General features: G+C 47.6%; 2 protein-coding genes across 6 annotated transcripts; both read left to right on the forward strand.

Moving 5' to 3' along the window:
* The first annotated feature begins 1619 nt into the window (after positions 1 to 1619).
* On the forward strand, positions 1620 to 11123 carry LOC100066828 (myeloid cell surface antigen CD33-like). 3 transcript variants are annotated; one of them, XR_011422486.1, is made up of 7 exons: positions 1620 to 1761; positions 1829 to 2212; positions 2444 to 2722; positions 7658 to 7760; positions 8108 to 8188; positions 8454 to 9591; positions 10896 to 11123. XR_011422486.1 is itself a non-coding variant. In XM_005596443.4 (6 exons), exons 1-5 carry the CDS (start codon positions 1725 to 1727, stop codon positions 8154 to 8156), a joined length of 852 nt encoding a protein of 283 aa, XP_005596500.2. In that variant the 5' UTR covers positions 1620 to 1724; the 3' UTR covers positions 8157 to 8188; positions 8454 to 9974. The 3 variants fall into 3 exon arrangements, 2 of the variants coding, with proteins under 2 accessions (XP_005596500.2, XP_070080893.1); XM_005596443.4 differs by lacking the exon at positions 10896 to 11123 and having other exon boundaries at positions 8454 to 9974; XM_070224792.1 differs by lacking the exons at positions 7658 to 7760; positions 8108 to 8188; positions 8454 to 9591; positions 10896 to 11123 and having other exon boundaries at positions 2444 to 3090.
* An 849-nt stretch (positions 11124 to 11972) lies between these two features.
* On the forward strand, positions 11973 to 17308 carry LOC102148327 (myeloid cell surface antigen CD33). 3 transcript variants are annotated; one of them, XM_005596441.4, is made up of 5 exons: positions 11976 to 12532; positions 12744 to 13022; positions 15848 to 15941; positions 16282 to 16362; positions 16729 to 17308. In XM_005596441.4, the coding sequence occupies exons 1-4, from the start codon at positions 12058 to 12060 to the stop codon at positions 16352 to 16354; spliced, it is 921 nt and encodes a 306-aa protein (XP_005596498.2). In that variant the 5' UTR covers positions 11976 to 12057; the 3' UTR covers positions 16355 to 16362; positions 16729 to 17308. The 3 variants fall into 3 exon arrangements, with proteins under 3 accessions (XP_023506056.2, XP_005596498.2, XP_005596499.2); XM_023650288.2 differs by lacking the exons at positions 15848 to 15941; positions 16282 to 16362; positions 16729 to 17308 and adding an exon at positions 13496 to 14491 and having other exon boundaries at positions 11973 to 12532; XM_005596442.4 differs by lacking the exons at positions 15848 to 15941; positions 16282 to 16362; positions 16729 to 17308 and adding an exon at positions 13654 to 14491.
* The last annotated feature ends 1405 nt before the right edge of the window (positions 17309 to 18713 follow it).

The following is an 18713-nucleotide window of genomic DNA, read 5'->3' on the forward strand; positions in this document are numbered from 1 at the left end:
TCTTCTGGTCTCTTGCTAGGTGATTTCAACCACTGCAGGGCTCCCACCCCAGCTCTGCCCAGATGCTTCCTGCAATTACTGGTTCAGGCTGTCCTGAGCCCCAGAGTCATAAAGTGGCAGGAAGTCTGGGTCCTGATAGGGCTGGAAACAGGAAGTTCATGCTCTCCCGAAATTCCCCTGACGTGTGGCCCGCTATTGGTCCTGAGCCTGCTCAGGTGTTCCCACGGGGGGCTGGCTTTCTCCTCCCCTATGGCCTCTCCAGGATCTGCTACATCAGATAATCAGAGTCCTCCTCAGGTAACCCCTTATCTGAGTCCTCCAACACCAGAACATTGTTCACCAGCTCATCACCCCCAAAGCCTGCATTCTACAGGACTCTGACCTCACTCCTGTTTTTTCATGGCAGGGTTGGGGCCTCTTAAAGGGGGCGATGAGAAAAACTTCAGCCCCTTTGCGTCTCTGGAAAGGGAAAGATCCTGCATACGGGAAGTTGAAAGGAAGGGCCAGACACGGGGACACCGTGATCATCGTCTCCCAAACCTCTCTCCCCACCCCCAACCCACTCTGCGCATTAGGGAAGCACCTTGCTGAGCAGCCCTGACCCAACATAGAAAAAGAAACAAGTAAACTTGTTCACCTCTCACTTGTGGGCTCCCAAACTGTTCCCTGTGGTTGTGAGTGAGGAGATGGAGGGAGAGGAAAGATACGCACACGTAAGTTTCTTTACCAAAATTAAAGCAATGTTTTATGCAAGAGTCTGCTACTTGTGTATTGACCTGATGTAGATTTGGGAAGCCTATCATTCGGCACATATCCATCACCTACTATGTACCTTATCATTACTGTGTGCAAAGCAAATCTACAGTGCTTGTGAGAGATGCACATTCTTGCCTCCCAGGACTCACTTTCTATATTTGGAACTTAAGTACACAGTTAAGGAGACTCGTCTCCTCACCTGCTTTCTGCCCAACTCCAGTCTGTTCTCCAAGGAGAAGCCAGAGTGAATGCTAAAAACCCAATGGTTCCCTTTTCTCCTTCTAACTCTCCAGTGGCTCCCACTTGCTCAAATGGAAATAGCCAAAAGCCTTTAAGATGAGCCCAGGTGTTACATGGTTCATCTTGTTTGGCCCACGGAGACCTGTATCTAATACCTAGAAGACTCTACAAACCAAAAAGCCAACACATGCTCAGAAGCACACACAAATTTGTCTATTTATTCTATCGAAGGATATTTTTTTAAAAGGTAAAATATTGACTCATATAGATATAAATTTAACATGCGTTAAAGATTTTCTTATTATGGTATAAAGACACATAACATGAGATCTACACTCTTCACCAATTAAGTTTACAGTATTGTTTACCGTAGGCACTGTGTTGCACAGCAGATCTCTAGAACTTTTTCCTCTTCCACGACTGAAATTTATACCCATTGAATGGCAACTCCCTATTTTATTTAACTCATTAATGGGAGAACCAGGTAGAAATGGAAGAAGCACAGATTTATATGGAGTAAAGGGATGTAGAAATGAATTTGTGAGTTTATGTGAAACCCCACCTGGAAAGTAGGAGTTGTAATTCTCCAAGGACCACACCAGCTCCAAAGCATGTGGGTTTCAAGTTCCTCTTCTGCAGTCAGTCACCTTTCTGACCTCAGTCTGGGCTTCCTGCTGGGGCTTCCTCCTAGTCCTGTGACACCGAGGTCCTGTGGCTCGTCCTCAAAGATGCCGCTGCTGCTGTTGCTCCCTCTGCTGTGGGCAGGTGAGTGGGTTGAGGGGAGAGGGAGTAGGTGGGGCAGGGGACCGAGATGACCGTCATTTCCCCACAGGGTCCCAGGCTCAGCATGGGAGATTCTGGCTGCAAGTGCAGGGGTCTGCGACGGTGCAGGAGGGCCTGTGCGTCCGTGTGCCCTGCACTATCTTCTATCCTCAAGTCAATGACAGTAACACTGACCCAGTTTATGGCTACTGGTTCCGAGAAGGGGCAAGTCCACACCAGGAAGCTCCTGTGGCCACAAACAACCCAGATCGTGAAGTGCAGGAGGAGACTCAGGGCCGATTCCACCTTCTTGGAAACCCCCAGATCTATGACTGCTCCCTGGACATCAAAGACACCAGGAGGAGTGACTCTGGGACATACTTCTTTCGGGTGGAGAGAGGGTCTTTTCTGAGATATAATTACAGACAGAACCAGCTCTCTGTGCATGTGACAGGTAAGGAATGGGGACAAGGAGAGGATACATGGATGGGTTCTGTGGGCCTCCAGGGAAGCACTGGGAGGGGATTCCTTGCTCTTCATCCTGGGAGGGACCCAGAAGGACCTGGGAGGGCAGGATGCTGAGGCTGACCAGGGAGGAGATGGCTGGCCTGGGGTAGAGGTTGACCTTAGGCTCATACTTGGGGTCCCCGCCTCCAGGCCTGGTCTCTGTCTCTCTCCTCCTCAGCTCTGACAGAGACACCTGACATCTACATCCAGGAGACCCTAGAAGCTGGCCACCCCAAGAACATTACTTGTACTGTGCCATGGGCCTGTGAGAGGGGGACGCCCCCCACCTTCTCCTGGATGGGGGTCGCCCTCACCTCCATGGGCTCCAAGACTCCCCACTCCTCAGTGCTTACCCTCACCCCAGAGCCCCAGGACCACGGCACCAACCTCACCTGTCAAGTGACATTCCCTGGAGCTGGTGTGAGCACGGAGAGGACCGTCCAGCTCAACGTGTCCTGTGAGTGCCAGACCAGGATGGCCAGGTCCCTAAGGGCAATTACTATGGGGGAGGGGGAGGCAGAGCCTGTGATAGTGGGTGCTGGGTGCTGGGTTCTGCAAGCTGGCTCTGGGGAGGAAGGAAAGAGGACATCCAACTCCACCCACTTCCTATTTCTAAAGTTCTGGGGGAAAAGGCCCATCACCCACCTTCCTGCCTTTGAAAAGGGAACAACATGTCTGTCTGTCCTGATGTGCTCCTGAACTCACGACCTTCAGTGTGTTCCGGAAAGAAAGCACAAGTAGGGCGAACCTCTACTATCTGGGGGCTGTGGTGGAAGTAGGGTCTGTCTCCTCCCTTCAGAGCAGAGGTGGGGTTCAGAACTCAGATGGGAGAAAGGCTCAGGCCAGGAGTGGGCACAGCAGAGATGGGAAGCCCCCACTCAACCATTAGCTTACACACTGGCCTCCCACCTCCACTGACCCTGCTCTCAGGGGTTTGCACATCCAAGGTTGTGCTGTCCCCATGCAAGGGATGCATCCTCGTCCCAAAGCCAGCCCTCATTCTCCTTAGGATCTGGACCCCACCTACTCCTCCAGCCTCCCTGGATCATTTTAATGTTAGTGTTAAAATAGGAAGCATAAAAAGTGTCTTAGCTGCTCAGCATGCCATAACAAATTACCCCAGACTGCATGGCTTAAACAACAGGAATTTATTTCTCATACTTCTGGAGGCTGGAAGTCCAAGATCAAGGTGTCAGCCATCAGGTTCCTGGTGAGGACTCTCTTCCTGCTTTGTAGATGGCCGCCTTCTGGCTGTGTCCTCACAAGGCTGAGAGAGCCAGCTCTCTGGTGTCTCTTCTTATAAGGGCACTAATGTCATCATGAGAGCCCCACTCTCATGACCTCATCTGACCCCAATCACCTCCCAAAGATCCCTCCAGATACCTCCAAATACCATCACACTGGGGGCTGGGGCTTTGATATATGAATTAGGAGGAACACAATTCAGTCCCTAGGAAAATTTAGTAGGAATAAAAGAGTATTCAGAACGCTGTGTACCTCCCTCTTGGTTATCTTCCCAAATGCAACCTATGCATATACATTTAAACACACACACACATAGGTACACATCATACTATACACACTGTTCTGCATCTTTATTATCATTTTAATAAACTTTTCATGTGGAGCATTTTTAGATTTACCTGTTATGGAGAGTTTCCATAATCTCTCACCCAGCTTCCCTCATTGTTAAAATCTCACCTCATGTTTGCACATTTGTCACAACTAAGGAAGTGACATTGGTACATTTCTGTGAACTAAACTCGCCTTTTTCTCACACTCAGTCTATCTTGGAGATCCTTCTACATCAGTACACAGGAAACCTTCCTCATTCTTACTGATGACTCCATGGTTGTCCAGTTGAAAGTATATGGTACTATAAAGCACTCAATTGGTCCCCTGTTGGTGGAAAGGCTATGATGTTTCCAATCTTCTGCTCAGACAAAAAATACTGCCCTGAATAACTTGTACAAACATTCTCCATGCATGTGTGTCTGGCAGATAATTTTGTGGAGAAGAAAGTCCCGGATCAAAGGGTATGTGTGTAATTTCTACAGATGCTGTCAAATCCCACTACACGGAGGTTGATCCGTTCATACTCCCACCTGCAATGTGCCCCGTTCCCTGCTGAGCGTGTCCATCCTCACTCACATCCTAAGGGAATTCCCTGCTATTTTAAGTTGCAGTTGTATTTTGCGAATAGGTTGAGATCTTTCCTTGTGTTTAAGACCCACTGGTGTTTCTTTGTGATCTTTCTCTTAATTATTTGAAGAAGCTTTGTTCATCTTGAGGACATCAGCTGTGTGTTATTGAAAGGACTGATTTCTAGTCTGCTGATGGCCTTTTGACTTAGCATATAGTGATTTTTCCAGGAAAAAAACATGTACTTTTCTGCTGTGTTGCACGTAGTGGTGTAATGGTGTTGGCTCTGACTGTTTGGCAAGAACTAATTGTGTCCATCTTTTCCCAAGTCCGGGGTCAGTGACCTCAAATTGGGTGCATGAAATTGGGCAGGATGGGAATATTTAGATCGAAGGAAATAGGCAAATGCTACAAATCAGTACACCCCCCCTTCCCCCACCATGAAGGAGCTGGCTGTTAAACATTTCCTAGCAAAACACTGGTCGCATTTATCAACATTTTCTTTCGTGACTCTGACTTTCACCTTTGAACATAGTTTCTTAAATCTCACATAATTTCTTCTACTATCTTCATACACAAACTCCTCCAAACATGCCCATTCACTAGACTCTCCCAGAACCATTTGCTTTCCATGAGCAGGGTCATTACACATCTCAGCTGTAGCTGCACCTTCTTTTTTTTTTACTGAGAACGTAATGGCTTATAACATGGTGTAAAATTCAGGTGTACATTATTACTTGTCAGTTTCTGTATAGACAGCGTTGTGCTCACCAGCAATAGTCTAATTTGTATCCATCACCATGCTTATGTGCCCCTTTTCCCCTTTTGCCCTCTACCCGCTCCCTTCCCCTCTGGTTACCACTAATCTTTCTCCTTATCCGTGTATTTATCTTCTACTTGTGAGGGAAATCACACAGTGTTTGTCTTTCTCTGTCTGGCTCATTTCACTTAACATAGTACCCTCAAGGACCGTCCATGCAAATGGCATGGTTTTGTCTCTTTTATGGATGGGTAGTATTCCATTGTATATATATATATACCACATCTTCTTTATCCATTCATCCATCGATGGGCACTTGGGTTGCTTCCATGTCCTGGCTATTGTGAATAATGCTGCGATGAACACAGGGATGCATGGATCTCTTTGAATTGCTGATTTCATGTTCTCTGGATAAATACCCAGTAGTGGAATAGCTGGATCAAATGACGTTTCTATTTTTAATTTATTGAGAAATCTCTATACTGTTTTCCATTGTGGGTGCACCTGTTTTCATTCCCACCAGCAGTATATGAGGGTTCCCATTTCTCCACATCCTCTGCAACATTTGTTATTGCTTATCTTGTTAATTATACCCATTCTGATGGGTGTGAGGTGATATCTCATTGTAGTTTTGATTTGCATTTCTCTAATAATGAGTGATGTTGAGCATCTTTTCATCTGTCTGTTGACCATCTGTATATCTTCTTTGGAAAAACGTCTGTTCAATCCCTCTGCTCACTTTTTGATCAGGCTGTTCATTTTTTCTTGTTGAGTTGTATAAGTTCTTTATATATTTTGGAAATCAACTCTTTGTCAGATATATGATCTACAAATATTTTCTCCCAGTTGATGGGTTGTCTTTTCATTTTTTTGATCCCTTCATTTGGTATGCAGAAGCTAAAAGTGTGTGTATTCAGTATAAGAGGAAACTTTTTGATTTTTGACAGCAGCAGGTAAATATTGGTGTCTATATATAATTTTTAAAAATATGTATAAATTATTTTATTATTGAGGAAAATTCACTAAAACTAAAGTCACTGTCTGAGCCATTTTTAAGTGTACAGTAGGTGGCTTTTAGTACATTCACAATGTTGTACAACCATCACCAATATCTAATTCCATCCATCCAACATTTTCATCACCCCGAAGAGGAACCCTGTGCCCGTGAAGCAGTCACTCTCCATACTCCCCTCCCCCAGTCCCTGCAACCACTAATCTGCTTTGTGTCTCTGTGGATTTGCCTATTCTGGACATTTCATATAAGTGGCATCATACAAAATGTGGCCTTTTTTCTCTGGCTTATCTTGCTTCACAAAACATTTTGAATGTTGATCCATATAGCATGTATCAGTAATTCTTTCTTTTCTGTCTGAATAAGATTCCATTGTATGGATGTACCGCATATTGTTCATCCATTGACCAGTTGATGGACATTTGGGTTGTTTCCACATTTTGGCTGTTGGGAATAATGCTGCTATAAACATTGGTATACATGCTTTTGTTCAAACACATGTTCTCAGATTTGTTGAGAACTCCACTCCCGAGTACCTCCTTAGGAGTGTAACTGCTAGGTCACATGGTAATTCAATGTTCCACTTTTTGAGGAAATGCCAGACTGTTTTCCACAATGGCAGCTCCATTTTACGTTTACTCTGGAAATGTATGAAGGTTCTAATTTCTCCACACCCTTACCAACATTGTTATTGTCCTTTTTTGAAAAAAATTATAGCCTGCTAGTGCTGTGAAGGAGTATTTCATCAGTTTTCATTTGCGTTTATGTAATGACTAATGATATTGCTAATTCTTTCGTGGACATATTGGCCATTTGTATATGTTCTTGGGAGATTTTTTTCAGATTCTTTGCAGACTTTTTTTTTGGCTGGGAAAGATTCACCATCAGCTAACATTTGTTGCCAGTCTCTCTCTCTCTTTTTTTCCATTCCTGAAAGCCCCGATACAAAGTTGTATGTTCTAGTTGCAAGTCCTTCTGGTTCTCCTATGTCAGCTGCCACCATAGCATGGCCACTGACAGATGAGTAGTGTGGTTTGACCCTCAGGCACTGAACCCGGGCTGCTGAAGCAGAGCGTGCTGAAATTTAACCACTAGGCCATCAGGGCTGGCTCTCTGCCCATCTTTTAAGTGAGTAGTTTGGTGTTCTGCTGTTGAGTTGTAAGAGTGCTGGATCCTACACTTTTATCAGATCTGTGAATTGCAAATATTTTCTCCCATTAAGTAGGTTGGCTTTTTACTTTCTCAGTAGTGTCAATCGAAGAACAAAATTTTGTCATTTTGATGAAGTCCAACTTATTCAATTTTCCTCCATCCAAATGCTGGACAGTCAGGTTGTGGGGTGGGGTGGGGTGAAGCCTGAGTGCAGGTGGTCACATATCCGTGATGCAGGAGGGCCTGGAGGACCAATGTCCAGATCCCACTTGGAGTGGAAGGACACAGGATTGCCATGCAGCAGGTGGATCTGTTCTTGTCCCAAGTTCCTGCAGGGAGATCAAGGCCCATGACAGAAGTTGTTCTGGTGGCCATCGGGGAAGCAGCTGTGAAGATCCTGCTCCTCCTCCTCTGCCTCATCTTCCTCATGTGAGCATTGTCCCAGGATGAACAGGAGGTGTGGGGAGGGGATGGGGCACCTGGCTGAGTCACAGACTAGTGCTGGGAAGTCCCAAATGGATCAGGAGGTGGGGCAGGCACAAAGCTTACAGGGACAGGGGGTGGTGATGGGGAATCCACCAGGGCAGTTATGATGCCCCGCCCACGGAGTGTCCAGGATGGGAGGTACCTGTGTTCTCCACACAGTCTGTGGAGCCAGACCTGCCCTCTCCCACATCAGTCTCACCTCCAGCCCCTGTACAAGGAAGACCGGGTGAGTCTGTTGCCAGGTGAACTTCAGTCTGACTAAACTGAAAGACTCTGGTCTCTTTTCTTAGAATGAGGTCCTACAGGAGGAAAGTGATGAGGCCTGCAGGGGGCATGTAGGATGCAAACACCACCCCGGGTTAATCCCTCAGGTGAGTGACCCAGATGTCTCACCACCCAACATCCCACTGCATACCTCCCCCAGCATGGCCCCCAGAATTCCTCTGCTCAGCATGGCCAAAGTTGAGCTGCCATCTTCCTCTGCAAACCCACTTCTTTGCTGGGTTCCCTCTCACACTGATGATGCCAAGACCCCCATCTCTAAGGCCAGAAATAGGTTTTGACTACACACGTTGACTTCCCTCCTCTCTCCAGAATCCAATAAAACTGTTTTGTCATCCTTCTCCCTAATCACAGCTCATGTTGCTGCCTGTCGTCTCCTCATCCTGACGCTGGTCGTTCCTGGGGGCTCATCTCTTCCCTGGGTCTCTGAACTCACCTCACCTCCTGCTTCCATCTCTCTCCTCAACTCGGGCCTCCAGATTGTTTCCAGAGACCATCATCCATGTCCTGCACAGTATGAACAGCTACGTGTCCTCTCCATGGCCAGAGACTGAGCTGAAAACACCACAGGCTGAATTTGAAGGCCTGGCCTGATCCGTCTCTGCTGGACTCTCCCCCAGATTCCTCCCTCTCTCTGCATCTGTCAATGTCTCCTCTCCCAGCTGGGCCAAGGCCTCTGTGACTCTGAGACTTTGTATGTGTAGTTCCTTCTCCTGAAATGCCCTTCCTTCCTCATTCCTACCTCTCCAAGTCATGCTCATCCCTCAGGCTCATTCTTAAATGCCACCCAGTGTGTGTGCGTGCATGTGTTTGTCATTGTATAGTTCTAAGCAGAGTAACATTCAGTCATTTATGCATAGACCCATTTAACAATTGTCATTGCATACATATGACGTACCAGCATTGTGCATCAGTGACACAACTTCAAAACTCACTGTCATGCAAAGGATTTGAAGATACACTTCTGCGAAGAAGACACACAAATGACCAAGGAGCACATGAAAAGATGATCAGCATCATCAGTCGTTAGAGAAATGCAAGTCAAAACTACAATGAAATACGACTTTACACCCATTAGGACAGCTTTATATATTTTTTTTAAAAAACACATAGTAACAAGTATTGGCAAAGGTGTGAATGAATTAGAACCCATGGGCATTGCCTGTGAGAATGAGAAGTGGTGCAGCCCAGTGGAAAACCCTTTGGAATCTCTTTCAAAAATTAAACATAGAATCACCCTATGACCCAGCGCTGCCACTTCTAGATATGTACTCAAAGGACTTGAACGTATGCATTTAATGGATGCTTGTACACCAGTGTTCATAGCAGCATTATTCACAGTAGCTGTGGAACCAATGCTGGTGCCCATCAACAGAATAATGGATGAACCAAATATGGCACATGCATACAATGGAATATCATTCAGCCTTGAAGAGGAATAAGTGAAATTCTGGCACATGCTACCTCATGGATGAACCTTGAAAACAATATGGTAAATGGAAGGAGACAGACACAAAAGGGCAAATATTGCGTGATTCTGCTTCTATGAGCTGCCTATGAAGACAAATTCATAGAAACAGAAAGAATAATGGTGGCTGCTCGCAACCAAGGGGCGGGGGATGGGGAGTCATTGTGCAACTGTGCAGAGTTACTGTTTGGGATGACGGAAATGTTCAGGAAATACACAGAGGTGATGGTTGCACAACATTGTGAGTGCATCTGGTGTCACTGAATTGTGCCCTGTAAAACTTTTTAAATGGCCATTTTTCTTTTACAGATATTTTACCACAGTAAACAAAGGGAACAGGAAGTGTTTCTGTCATCCGGATTCTGTCAGTCATTATTGAGACAAGAATAAAAAATAAATTAAATTACAGCATGTGGGATATCAATACATGTTTGGGGGAGATCCCTCAGGGAAAGCAGCCTGTGGCATAGTGGGGTGGGTTTTCTGAATTGGAGAGTGTGATGTGATGGAGGTGATGTTTGAACAAAGACTTGGAGGTAAGGAGGAAGGAAGTCTTGTGTTTCCCTACGAGAAAAGTATTCCAGGAAGATGGAAAAGGGGGAGAAGTGAGAGCCATGGTCCAGAGGCAGAAGCAGGCGTGGTGTGTGGAGGAAACAAGAGGCTGACGTGTGACAGCACAGGGAGGACAGTGCAGGCCCCGTGGGAGACCACCGCAGGCCAACGCACGATCCTGGAAGCCTTTGAGGGGAGCAGTCACATGACTAGACCCTCAAGTTAGTAGGATCCCAATGGCTTCTATGTTCAGAATCGGAGAGGGTGGGTCCAGGGCAGCCAAAGATAGATGTGGCACGTCTCTATGGGCACTCCAGGCAGGACTTGATGGTGCCCTGGACCAGGGACATTGTGTAGGTAGAGAGCATATATTTGGGAAACATTTTGAGGGTTAAGCTGACTGAAATTTCTGCTGGATGTGGTAAGTGGGGGAAAGAGAGGAACAAGGATGGTGCTGAAATCTTTCCTTGGAGCACCTGGAAGGATGCAGTTGTGTGGCATGGAGGAAATCTGAGAGCAGGGTTTGCAAGAGTGATGTTCATTCTGAGAGGCCACCTGATAGATAACTGGAGACGTCAGCTGGAAAGCTGGATATACACATATGGAGGTCAGGAGAGGGGTCCCGACTGGAGACGTTAAAATGTATAGCCAGTGTAAGGTGATGACAACAGATAAGGAAAAAAAAAGAATAAAACAAGTCGGGAGATGATAAGAGAATGGCAGTTTCTCAAAAAATTAAAATGGAATTACCATATGATGAGTAATTTCATTTCTAGGTATTTATCCAAAAGAATTGAGAGCAGGAACTCAAAGAGACATTTGCACACCCATGCTCACAGCAGTGTTGTTCACAAAAGCCAAAACGTGGAAGCAACCCAAGCATCACTCAGTGGATGGATGGATAAACACTATGTAGTGTGTACGTACCATGGAATGTTATTCACCTTAAAAAGCAAGGAATTCTGACACAGGCTACCACATGGATGAAGCTTGAGGACGTTGTGGTGAGTGAAATAAACCAGTCAATAAAAGGCAAATACTATATGATTCCACTTATATGAAGTATCTAAAATAATCAAATTCCTAGAGAGAAAATGGGACAGTGGTTGCTGGGGGGTGGGAGGTAGAGAGAATTGGAAGTTCTTGTTTAATGGAATAGAGTTTCAAGGTGTTGTTTGGTATTTTTTTTTACTATGTTTCAAAAAAATACCATACTTGTATTTTAGAAAATACCGAGTATTCTTCCAGGACACACAGCAGACTCCCCAGTGGCTGCAGCTCTGAAGCCCAACAAGACTGAGTGTTTGGGGAGGAAGTGACTCCACTGGGTGGGGAGCATCTCGTGGGCATGGAGCACGTTGGTCGTCTCCCTTCTTGTCTCCAATCTCCTCAACACAGAGACGCTCACTAAGTGTTTGGGGAATGAATGAAGGAAGGAAGGAATGATTTCCTGCTGCCTTCACCTCACCTAGAACCCCCTTCTTTTTCTCTGCACCAGATGCTCACACAGACCCTAAAGAGTTCTATCACTGGCAGGACCATCCACGCGAGGTCTAGATGAGGCTGTACCTTCTGGGGCCAGGCAGGTGTAGACAACAGGGTTCAGAAAAGCACCCCAGATGGGAGACCCTTAGAGACTCACCATCTCCCACTCCTCAGATGTCCTCAGAGGTCCTGCCCCAAGCTCCAGTGCTGGATGGAAACCCCAAGATGGGGACAGAAAATGGGGTCTGCTCCTGTCTGCTCCCCTCTGGGAGGGTCTCAGGGTCTCTGAGTCGTGGGGTGTGCAGAGAGGGGACGAGCTCTGGTCTACAGTTCCTCTTCTGGGATGGACCATGGTCACGTGCTCCTCCCCAGCTTCCTGCAACTCCCCTCCCACTCTCCTTCCCCTTCTCTCTTCAGACACAGGACAAACGCCCAGAACATTCCATCTCAGAGATGCTGCCACTGCTGCTGCCCCTGCTGTGGGCAGCTGAGTGGGCAGAAGGAGTGGGTTGGGCAGGGGCTGTTGCTGACCCTCCTTTTCTTGCAGAGTCCTTGGCTGAGAGTGAAATATTCGGGCTGCAAGTGCAGGAGTCAGTGACGGTGCAGGAGGGTCTGTGTGTCCGAGTGCCCTGCACTGTCTTCTACCCACAGGATGGCTGGAATGACTCTACCCCAGCTCATGGCTACTGGTTCCGGGAAGGGGCAAATCCATACCAGGATGCTCCTGTGGCCACAAACAACCCAGATTGTGAAGTGCGGGAGGAGACCCAGGGCCGATTCCACCTCCTCGGGGACCCTCGGACCTACAACTGCTCCCTGGACATCAGAGACGCCACCAGGAGGGACAATGGGAAATACTTTTTTCGGGTAGAGAGAGGAAGAATGAAATGGAATTATGAATCTAACCATCTCTCTGTGCATGTGATGGGTAAGGAGTGGGCTGCAGGACATGCAGGCTCACAGGGAAGGACATGTGGGTCCCAGGGCAGGGCTGGGATGGGCTCCACTCCTGGGAGAGGGTTGGAGGTACAGTGTGTCAGGGCTCATTGGGAGCAGCTGAAGAAAGGCCTGAGTCTTCTTTGAGGGCCACACCTAGGACCCTCACTCCTGAACCCCGTGTCTCCCCTTCTTCACACCAGCCCTGACCCGCACACCTGACATTCTCATCCCGGGGACCCTGGAATCTGGCAGCTACAGGGACCTGACCTGCTCTGTGCCCTGGGCCTGTGAGCGGGGCACACCCCCCATCTTCTCCTGGACATCAGCTGCCCTCACCTCCCCGGGCCCCAGGACCCACCTCTCCTCGGTGCTCACCCTCACCCCACGGCCCCAGGACCACGGTGCCAACCTCACCTGTCAGGTGAATTTCCCTGCAGCTGGTGTGACTGTGGAAAGGACCATCCAGCTCAACGTCACCTGTGAGTGCTGGGCCAGATGCCCAGGTTCCTGAGGGTGTGGTGGGCAGGACGGCCAGGCTGGTGACACTTGGGGCTTTTGTCCTGGTGTCCTGGCTGATTATGGGACCTAGAAGCACACAAGCTCTATCCCTCTTGGATTTCTGTGGTTTCACATTGTGTGGGAGATGCCTACACTTATCTCACCCCATCCCTCGTTCACTCTGAAAGGGGAATCCTCTGTTCTGGTCCTAGTTGCTCCAGAGAACCCAGCAATCAGTGTCTGTCTAGGGGATGGCACAGGTAGGAAGGAGCCCCTTCCTGGGCTACAAGGAGCAGGGCCTCTTCCAGCTCAGGGCAGGGCCAGGTCCCAGCCTCACCCTGCACTCAACTTGGTGCCCAGAGGCCTTCTTGTGGGTGATCCCAGTGATCCCTCCCATCCTCAGCCCCCATGGCCTCTGTGAGCAGCTGTCCCCATGTCCCTTCACTCCCCTCAGACTTCTCCACCCCCCTCGGCTCCACAAGGAGAACAGGACAGCACTCACATGGCAGAGCCCGCCTCTCAAGACTCCTCTTCTGCAGTCTCCCGATGACTCCTCCAGCCTTCTCTTTTTATTTTCCCCTAAGAGGTTGTAAGTTACGTGTTTTTGTACAGGTAATATATTCACCTGGGCAAAACTTCAAAAGGCACAGCAGAGTCTGTCCTCAGATGCCCAGCCCCCTCCCAGGAAGTGACCATGGTCCATGGGCTTCTCTGAGCCTTGGTTTGTTCACCTAAAGAATATTAGGGGTCCTTTGATGTCAGCAGTACAGACTGTCCTCGCTCCTCCCTGTAACTGTGGAGTGTTCCACGGCCTGGATGGATACTGACTCTGTGCACATCTTCTACTAATGGAAAAATCATGGCATTAAGTTCTTCTACCAACAGAAATGCTGCAATCAGTAATCTTGTATCTCCTTTCAGACTTGTGTTTGTATTTATGACTGCAGAATACGTTTTTAAAAGCAAAATGGCTGGATCATATGCTCTTTCTATATTGAGAAATATTGCCAAGTTTTTCTCCATCAAAAGTGGACAAGTTTACGTTCCCAACATCGGAGCTGAAAGTGTGTGTTTTCTGCGAACCAGCATGGGGTGAAACCTTTTGACTTTTGCCAGTAACAGGTGAAAGTCAGTTGCTCTATATAAATTTTTTTTTAAATTCACACATTATTTTATTATTGAGGAAAAACTCACTAAAAATATAATCACTATTAGAGCCATTTTCAAGTGTCTAATAGGTGCCTTTTAGTATATTCATAATGATGTCCAACCATCACCACCGTCTAGTTCCATCAACCCAACATTTTCATCACCACAAAGAGAAACCCTGTGCCTGTGAAGCAGTCACTTTCCATTCTCCCCTCCCCTGGCCCCTGCAACCTCTAATCTGCTTTCTGTCTCCATGGATTTGCCTATTCTACATATTTCATATAAATAGAATCGAACAAAACGTGGCCTTTTGTGTCTGCCTTCTTTCACTTCACAAAATGTTTTCAAGGTTCATCCATGAAGCATGTATCAGTAATTTTTTCTTTTCTGTCTGAATAATATTCCATTGTATGGATGTACCACATTTTGTTCATCCGTTGATCAATTAATGGACATTTGGGTTGTTTCCACATTTTGGCTATTGTGAATAATGCTGCTATAACGCTTTTGTACAAACATGTGTTCCGTTTTCTGGGGCATATGCCTACCTAGGAGTGGAATTGCTGGGTCAAACGGTAGTTTCTAAGTTTAACTTTAGAGGAAATGCCAGACTATTTTCCACAGTGGCAGCTCCATTTTACATTCCTACCAGCAATGTACAAGGGATCCAATTTCTCCACATCCTTGCCAATATTATTTTCTTTGTTTTTTAAAAGACATTATAGCCTCCTGGGGGATGTGAAGAGCCAGCCCAGTTGGTCTAGCGGTTATGATTCAGTGCTCATGCCGCTGCGGTCCGGGTTCCTTTCCTGGTCAGGAAACCACACCACCCATCTGCCGGTTGTGACATTGTGGTGGATGCGTGTTGCTGTAATGCTTAAAGCTATGCCACTGATATTCCAAATACCAGCAGGGTCACCCGTGGTTGACAGGTTTCAGAGGAGCTTCCAATCTAAGACAGACCAGGAAGAAGGAAGTGGCCACCCACTTCTGAAAAATTTGGCCATGAAAACCTTTTGAAAGGCAGTGTAGCTTTGTATAATCCAGCGCTGCAAGGTGAGAAGATGGCGCAAAAAGACCAGTCAGAGTTCGCTATTCTGCACACAGGGTCGCTAGGTGTCAGAATCAGCTCCATAGCACTAACATTGAGTGGGTGTGAAGGGGTATTTCATCGTGGGCTGATCTGCATTTACATAATGACTAATGATGTCGTTAATTTTTTCATGGATTTATGGCCATTTGTATATGTTCTTTGGAGAATTATTTTTCAAGTCCTTTGCTCATTACTTGATTGGACTGTTTCCTTTTTTGTTTTTGCATTGTAAAATTTCTGTACATATTCTGGATACCTCACTCATATAAGATCAATGATTTGCAAATATTTTCTCTTACTCAACGTGTCCTCTTTACACTTTTGCGATAGCGTCAATTAACAGACAAAACTTTATCCTTTGAATGGAGTCCAACTTATGCAACTTTTCTCTGGTCAACTGCTGGACAGTCAGGACTTGGGGTCAGGTGAGGTCCAGGCTCAGGTGGTCCCACATCCCGTGATGGAGCAGGGGCTGGAGAACCAACATCCAGAGTCCTGCTGGGATTGGAAGGACAGGGATAGCCGTGGAGCAGGTGGGTCCATCCTCATCCCACTTTCCTGCAGGGAGATCAGGGCCCGGGCCAGAGGTGGTTCTGGTGGCCATCGGGGAAGCAGCTGTGAAGACCCTGCTCCTCCTCCTTTGCCTCATCTTCCTCGCGTGAGCATTGTCCCAGAGGGAAGGGGAGATGGGGGATGGCAGAGGACAAGCGGCTTAGTCCCAAAACCAGTGCTGGAGGGTCCTGAAGGGGTCAAGGGGCGGGGCAGGCAGGAGGCTGATGGGGGCGGGGTGAGGGAGGAGCTACACTGGCAGCCATCTTGCCCGCCCACAGAGTGTCCAGGATGGGAGGCACCTGTGTGCTCAAGAAGGTCTGTGGAGCCAGACCTGCCCTCTCCCACCTCAGTCACCCTCCAGCCCACGAACAGGGAAGAGAGGGGGAGCCCGCTGCTCGCTGAGCCACTATCCGACCAGACTGAAAGACCCTGGTCTCTTCTCTCAGAGTGAGGTCCTGCAGGGGGAAGGTGATGACGCCCACAGGGGGCACAAAGGATGCAAACCCCATCCCAGGTTAATCCCTCAGGTGAGTGACCCGGGTGTCTCACCGCCCAACATCCCACCACATACCTCCCCCGGGACTGGTCCACTCAGGATGCTCAAAGAGGAGCTGCCACTTTCCTCCCAAAACCCACTTCTCTGCTGCAGTCCCCATCACAGTGATGACACTGTGGGCCCATCTCTAAGGCCAGAACAGGGTGGGGTTCCGCAGTTTACCTCCCTCTCAACCCCCTGATCCAATCATCCATGAGTCTTGACCATCCTTCCTCCAACACGACTATCTTGCTGCCCATCTCCTCCTCATCCTGACCTGCTGTTCCTGGGGCCTCGTCTCTTCCCCAGGTCTCTGAACCCATGTAACCTCTCTCCTCCATCTCTCTCCTCAACACAGGCCTCTAGAGTGTGTTTCCAGACAGCATTCTCATCCACTCAATGTACAGTATGAACAGCTGCGTACTCTCTCCGTGGCCAGAGACCGAGCAGCAAACACCACAGGATGGATCTGAAGGCCTTGCGGGAACTGTGCCCTTCTGGACCGTCTCCCCCAGATTCCTCCCTCTCCCTGCATCTGACAATATCTCCTCCCCCAGTCAGGCCCAGGCCTCTGTGACCGTGAGACTTTGCATAGGCAGTTCTTTCTCCTGCAATGCCCTTCCCTCCCCATTCCTGCCTCTCCAAGTCCTGCTCAGGCTCAGTCATAAATGTCACTCAGTGTGTGTGTGCGTGCACACGTGTGTGTGTGTGAGTGTGTGTGTGTGTGTGTGTATTAATCATTGTATGGACCTCGACAGAGTGACATTAAGTCATTTATTACAGACTCCTGAGCAAGAATTATAGAAGACCTACTATGTGCCTACATTGTTGTTGGTGCCGGGGGTGCCACAGTGAACACAGTATCCAAAATCTCTTATCAAGAAGCTGAAATTTTGGAGACAAGAAGGATAGAAATCAAATAAATAAGTAAGAGATAACATTGGGGCATGTTGGATGGTAATGTCTGTTTGGGGAAAAATCATGCAGAGAAAGGATGTGACATCTTTGGGGCAATTTTCTACATCTGAGAGTGTGAGGTGTGATGTTGGTGCAAAGACTTAAGAAGGTAAGAAAGCAGGTTCTGTGTTTGCCTGAGAGAAAATTATGCAGGAAAATGCAGAGAGAGAACAGTGAGTGGAAGAGTCTGAGGCCGAGCACGCTTGGTGTGTTGGGGAAATGGAAAGAAGAAGTTTGACAGCAGAGGGAGGCACAGGGAGGGGAGAAGCTGGGAGGATGGTGCCGACCACGTGCTGGTGCAGACTGTGAGGCCCTGAAGGAAATGCAAGAATCTGGAAGCCGTGGAGGATGTGATTGAACTTTCATTTTCAGAGGGTCCCCATGGCTGCTCTGTCCAGAAAAGGCCAGAAGGGTCCACAGCACCAACATGGAGATTGGGAAGGGACTGCTGAGTTCTCCAGGCAGGAGGTGACGGTGACTTGAACCAGGGAGTGGAACCAGGGAGAGTGAAAGTTTTTGTTTAGATATATTATGAAGATGGAAGTAGCAGGGCTTTCTGAAGGATGTGGGGAGTGAGGGAGACAGAGGAGCAAGGATGGTGCCAAAATGTTCTCCCTGAGCAACTGGAAGCATGGAGCTGTGTTCCATGGAGGACGTTGGAGAGTAGGGTTTGGAAGGGGGATGTTTTTTCTGAGAAGCCACTTGACATCCAACTGAGGACGTCAACGAGACAGTTGGATATGAATGTCTGGAGATCAGGAGTGGGGTTTGGGCTGGAGATGTGAGAGTGTAGAGCCATGTAAGTGATGACAACAGATGAAGCATAAAGGGGCTGACAACACAGAGAAGGGAAGGACACAAGAATCACATTTGTCCTTGGTGATCCCCACACAGCAGTTTGAATGGAGAGGCGGGAAAGGGGTGCAGACTTGGTTGAAGCATGTTCAGGAGATAATTGGAAGAGGGGACGTGGGAAGAGTGGGTACAGAAAACACTTTGAGGAGCAGAGCTGCAAAGAGGAGCAGAGGAATGGGTCTGCGAAGGAGGACTTTTCTCTGTTTTTCTCTGCATTCTCCCAGGAGACAACATCTCTCTGATTTCCCACCTGTATTATCTTCCTGGGGCCACTGACACAAATGACTACATACTCGGTATCTAAAACAAAAGAAACTTATTCTCTCACAGTGCTTGAGGCCAGAAATTCATGGAAGGAAGGAAAAATACTTTACCTCTGTCCTTGCAAGTTCTCGACTGGGACCCCTGTAACACAAGACAGATTGACAAGCAAAAATGCATACAAAAACATTTAATGTAAGTTTAGTGTGGTACAGGAGCCTTCATAAGGAAATAAAGACTTGACTTAGTCATTAAAACTGAGTATTTTCC

This window comes from Equus caballus, chromosome 10, assembly GCF_041296265.1.
Source record: "Equus caballus isolate H_3958 breed thoroughbred chromosome 10, TB-T2T, whole genome shotgun sequence".
NCBI classification, from domain to species: domain Eukaryota; kingdom Metazoa; phylum Chordata; class Mammalia; order Perissodactyla; family Equidae; genus Equus; species Equus caballus.

Excerpts from the sequence above, each read along its gene's own strand:
- LOC102148327 (XM_023650288.2), top strand. The coding sequence starts at position 12,058 with ATGCTGCCACTGCTGCTGCCCCTGCTGTGGGCAGCTGAGTGGGCAGAA. Across the intron at positions 12,533-12,743 it reads TCTCTCTGTGCATGTGATGG|CCCTGACCCGCACACCTGAC; the intron begins GTAAGGAGTGGG and ends TCTTCACACCAG. Across the intron at positions 13,023-13,495 it reads CATCCAGCTCAACGTCACCT|ACTTCTCCACCCCCCTCGGC; the intron begins GTGAGTGCTGGG and ends CACTCCCCTCAG.
- LOC100066828 (XM_070224792.1), top strand. The coding sequence starts at position 1,725 with ATGCCGCTGCTGCTGTTGCTCCCTCTGCTGTGGGCAG. Across the intron at positions 1,762-1,828 it reads GCTCCCTCTGCTGTGGGCAG|GGTCCCAGGCTCAGCATGGG; the intron begins GTGAGTGGGTTG and ends ATTTCCCCACAG. Across the intron at positions 2,213-2,443 it reads GCTCTCTGTGCATGTGACAG|CTCTGACAGAGACACCTGAC; the intron begins GTAAGGAATGGG and ends TCTCCTCCTCAG.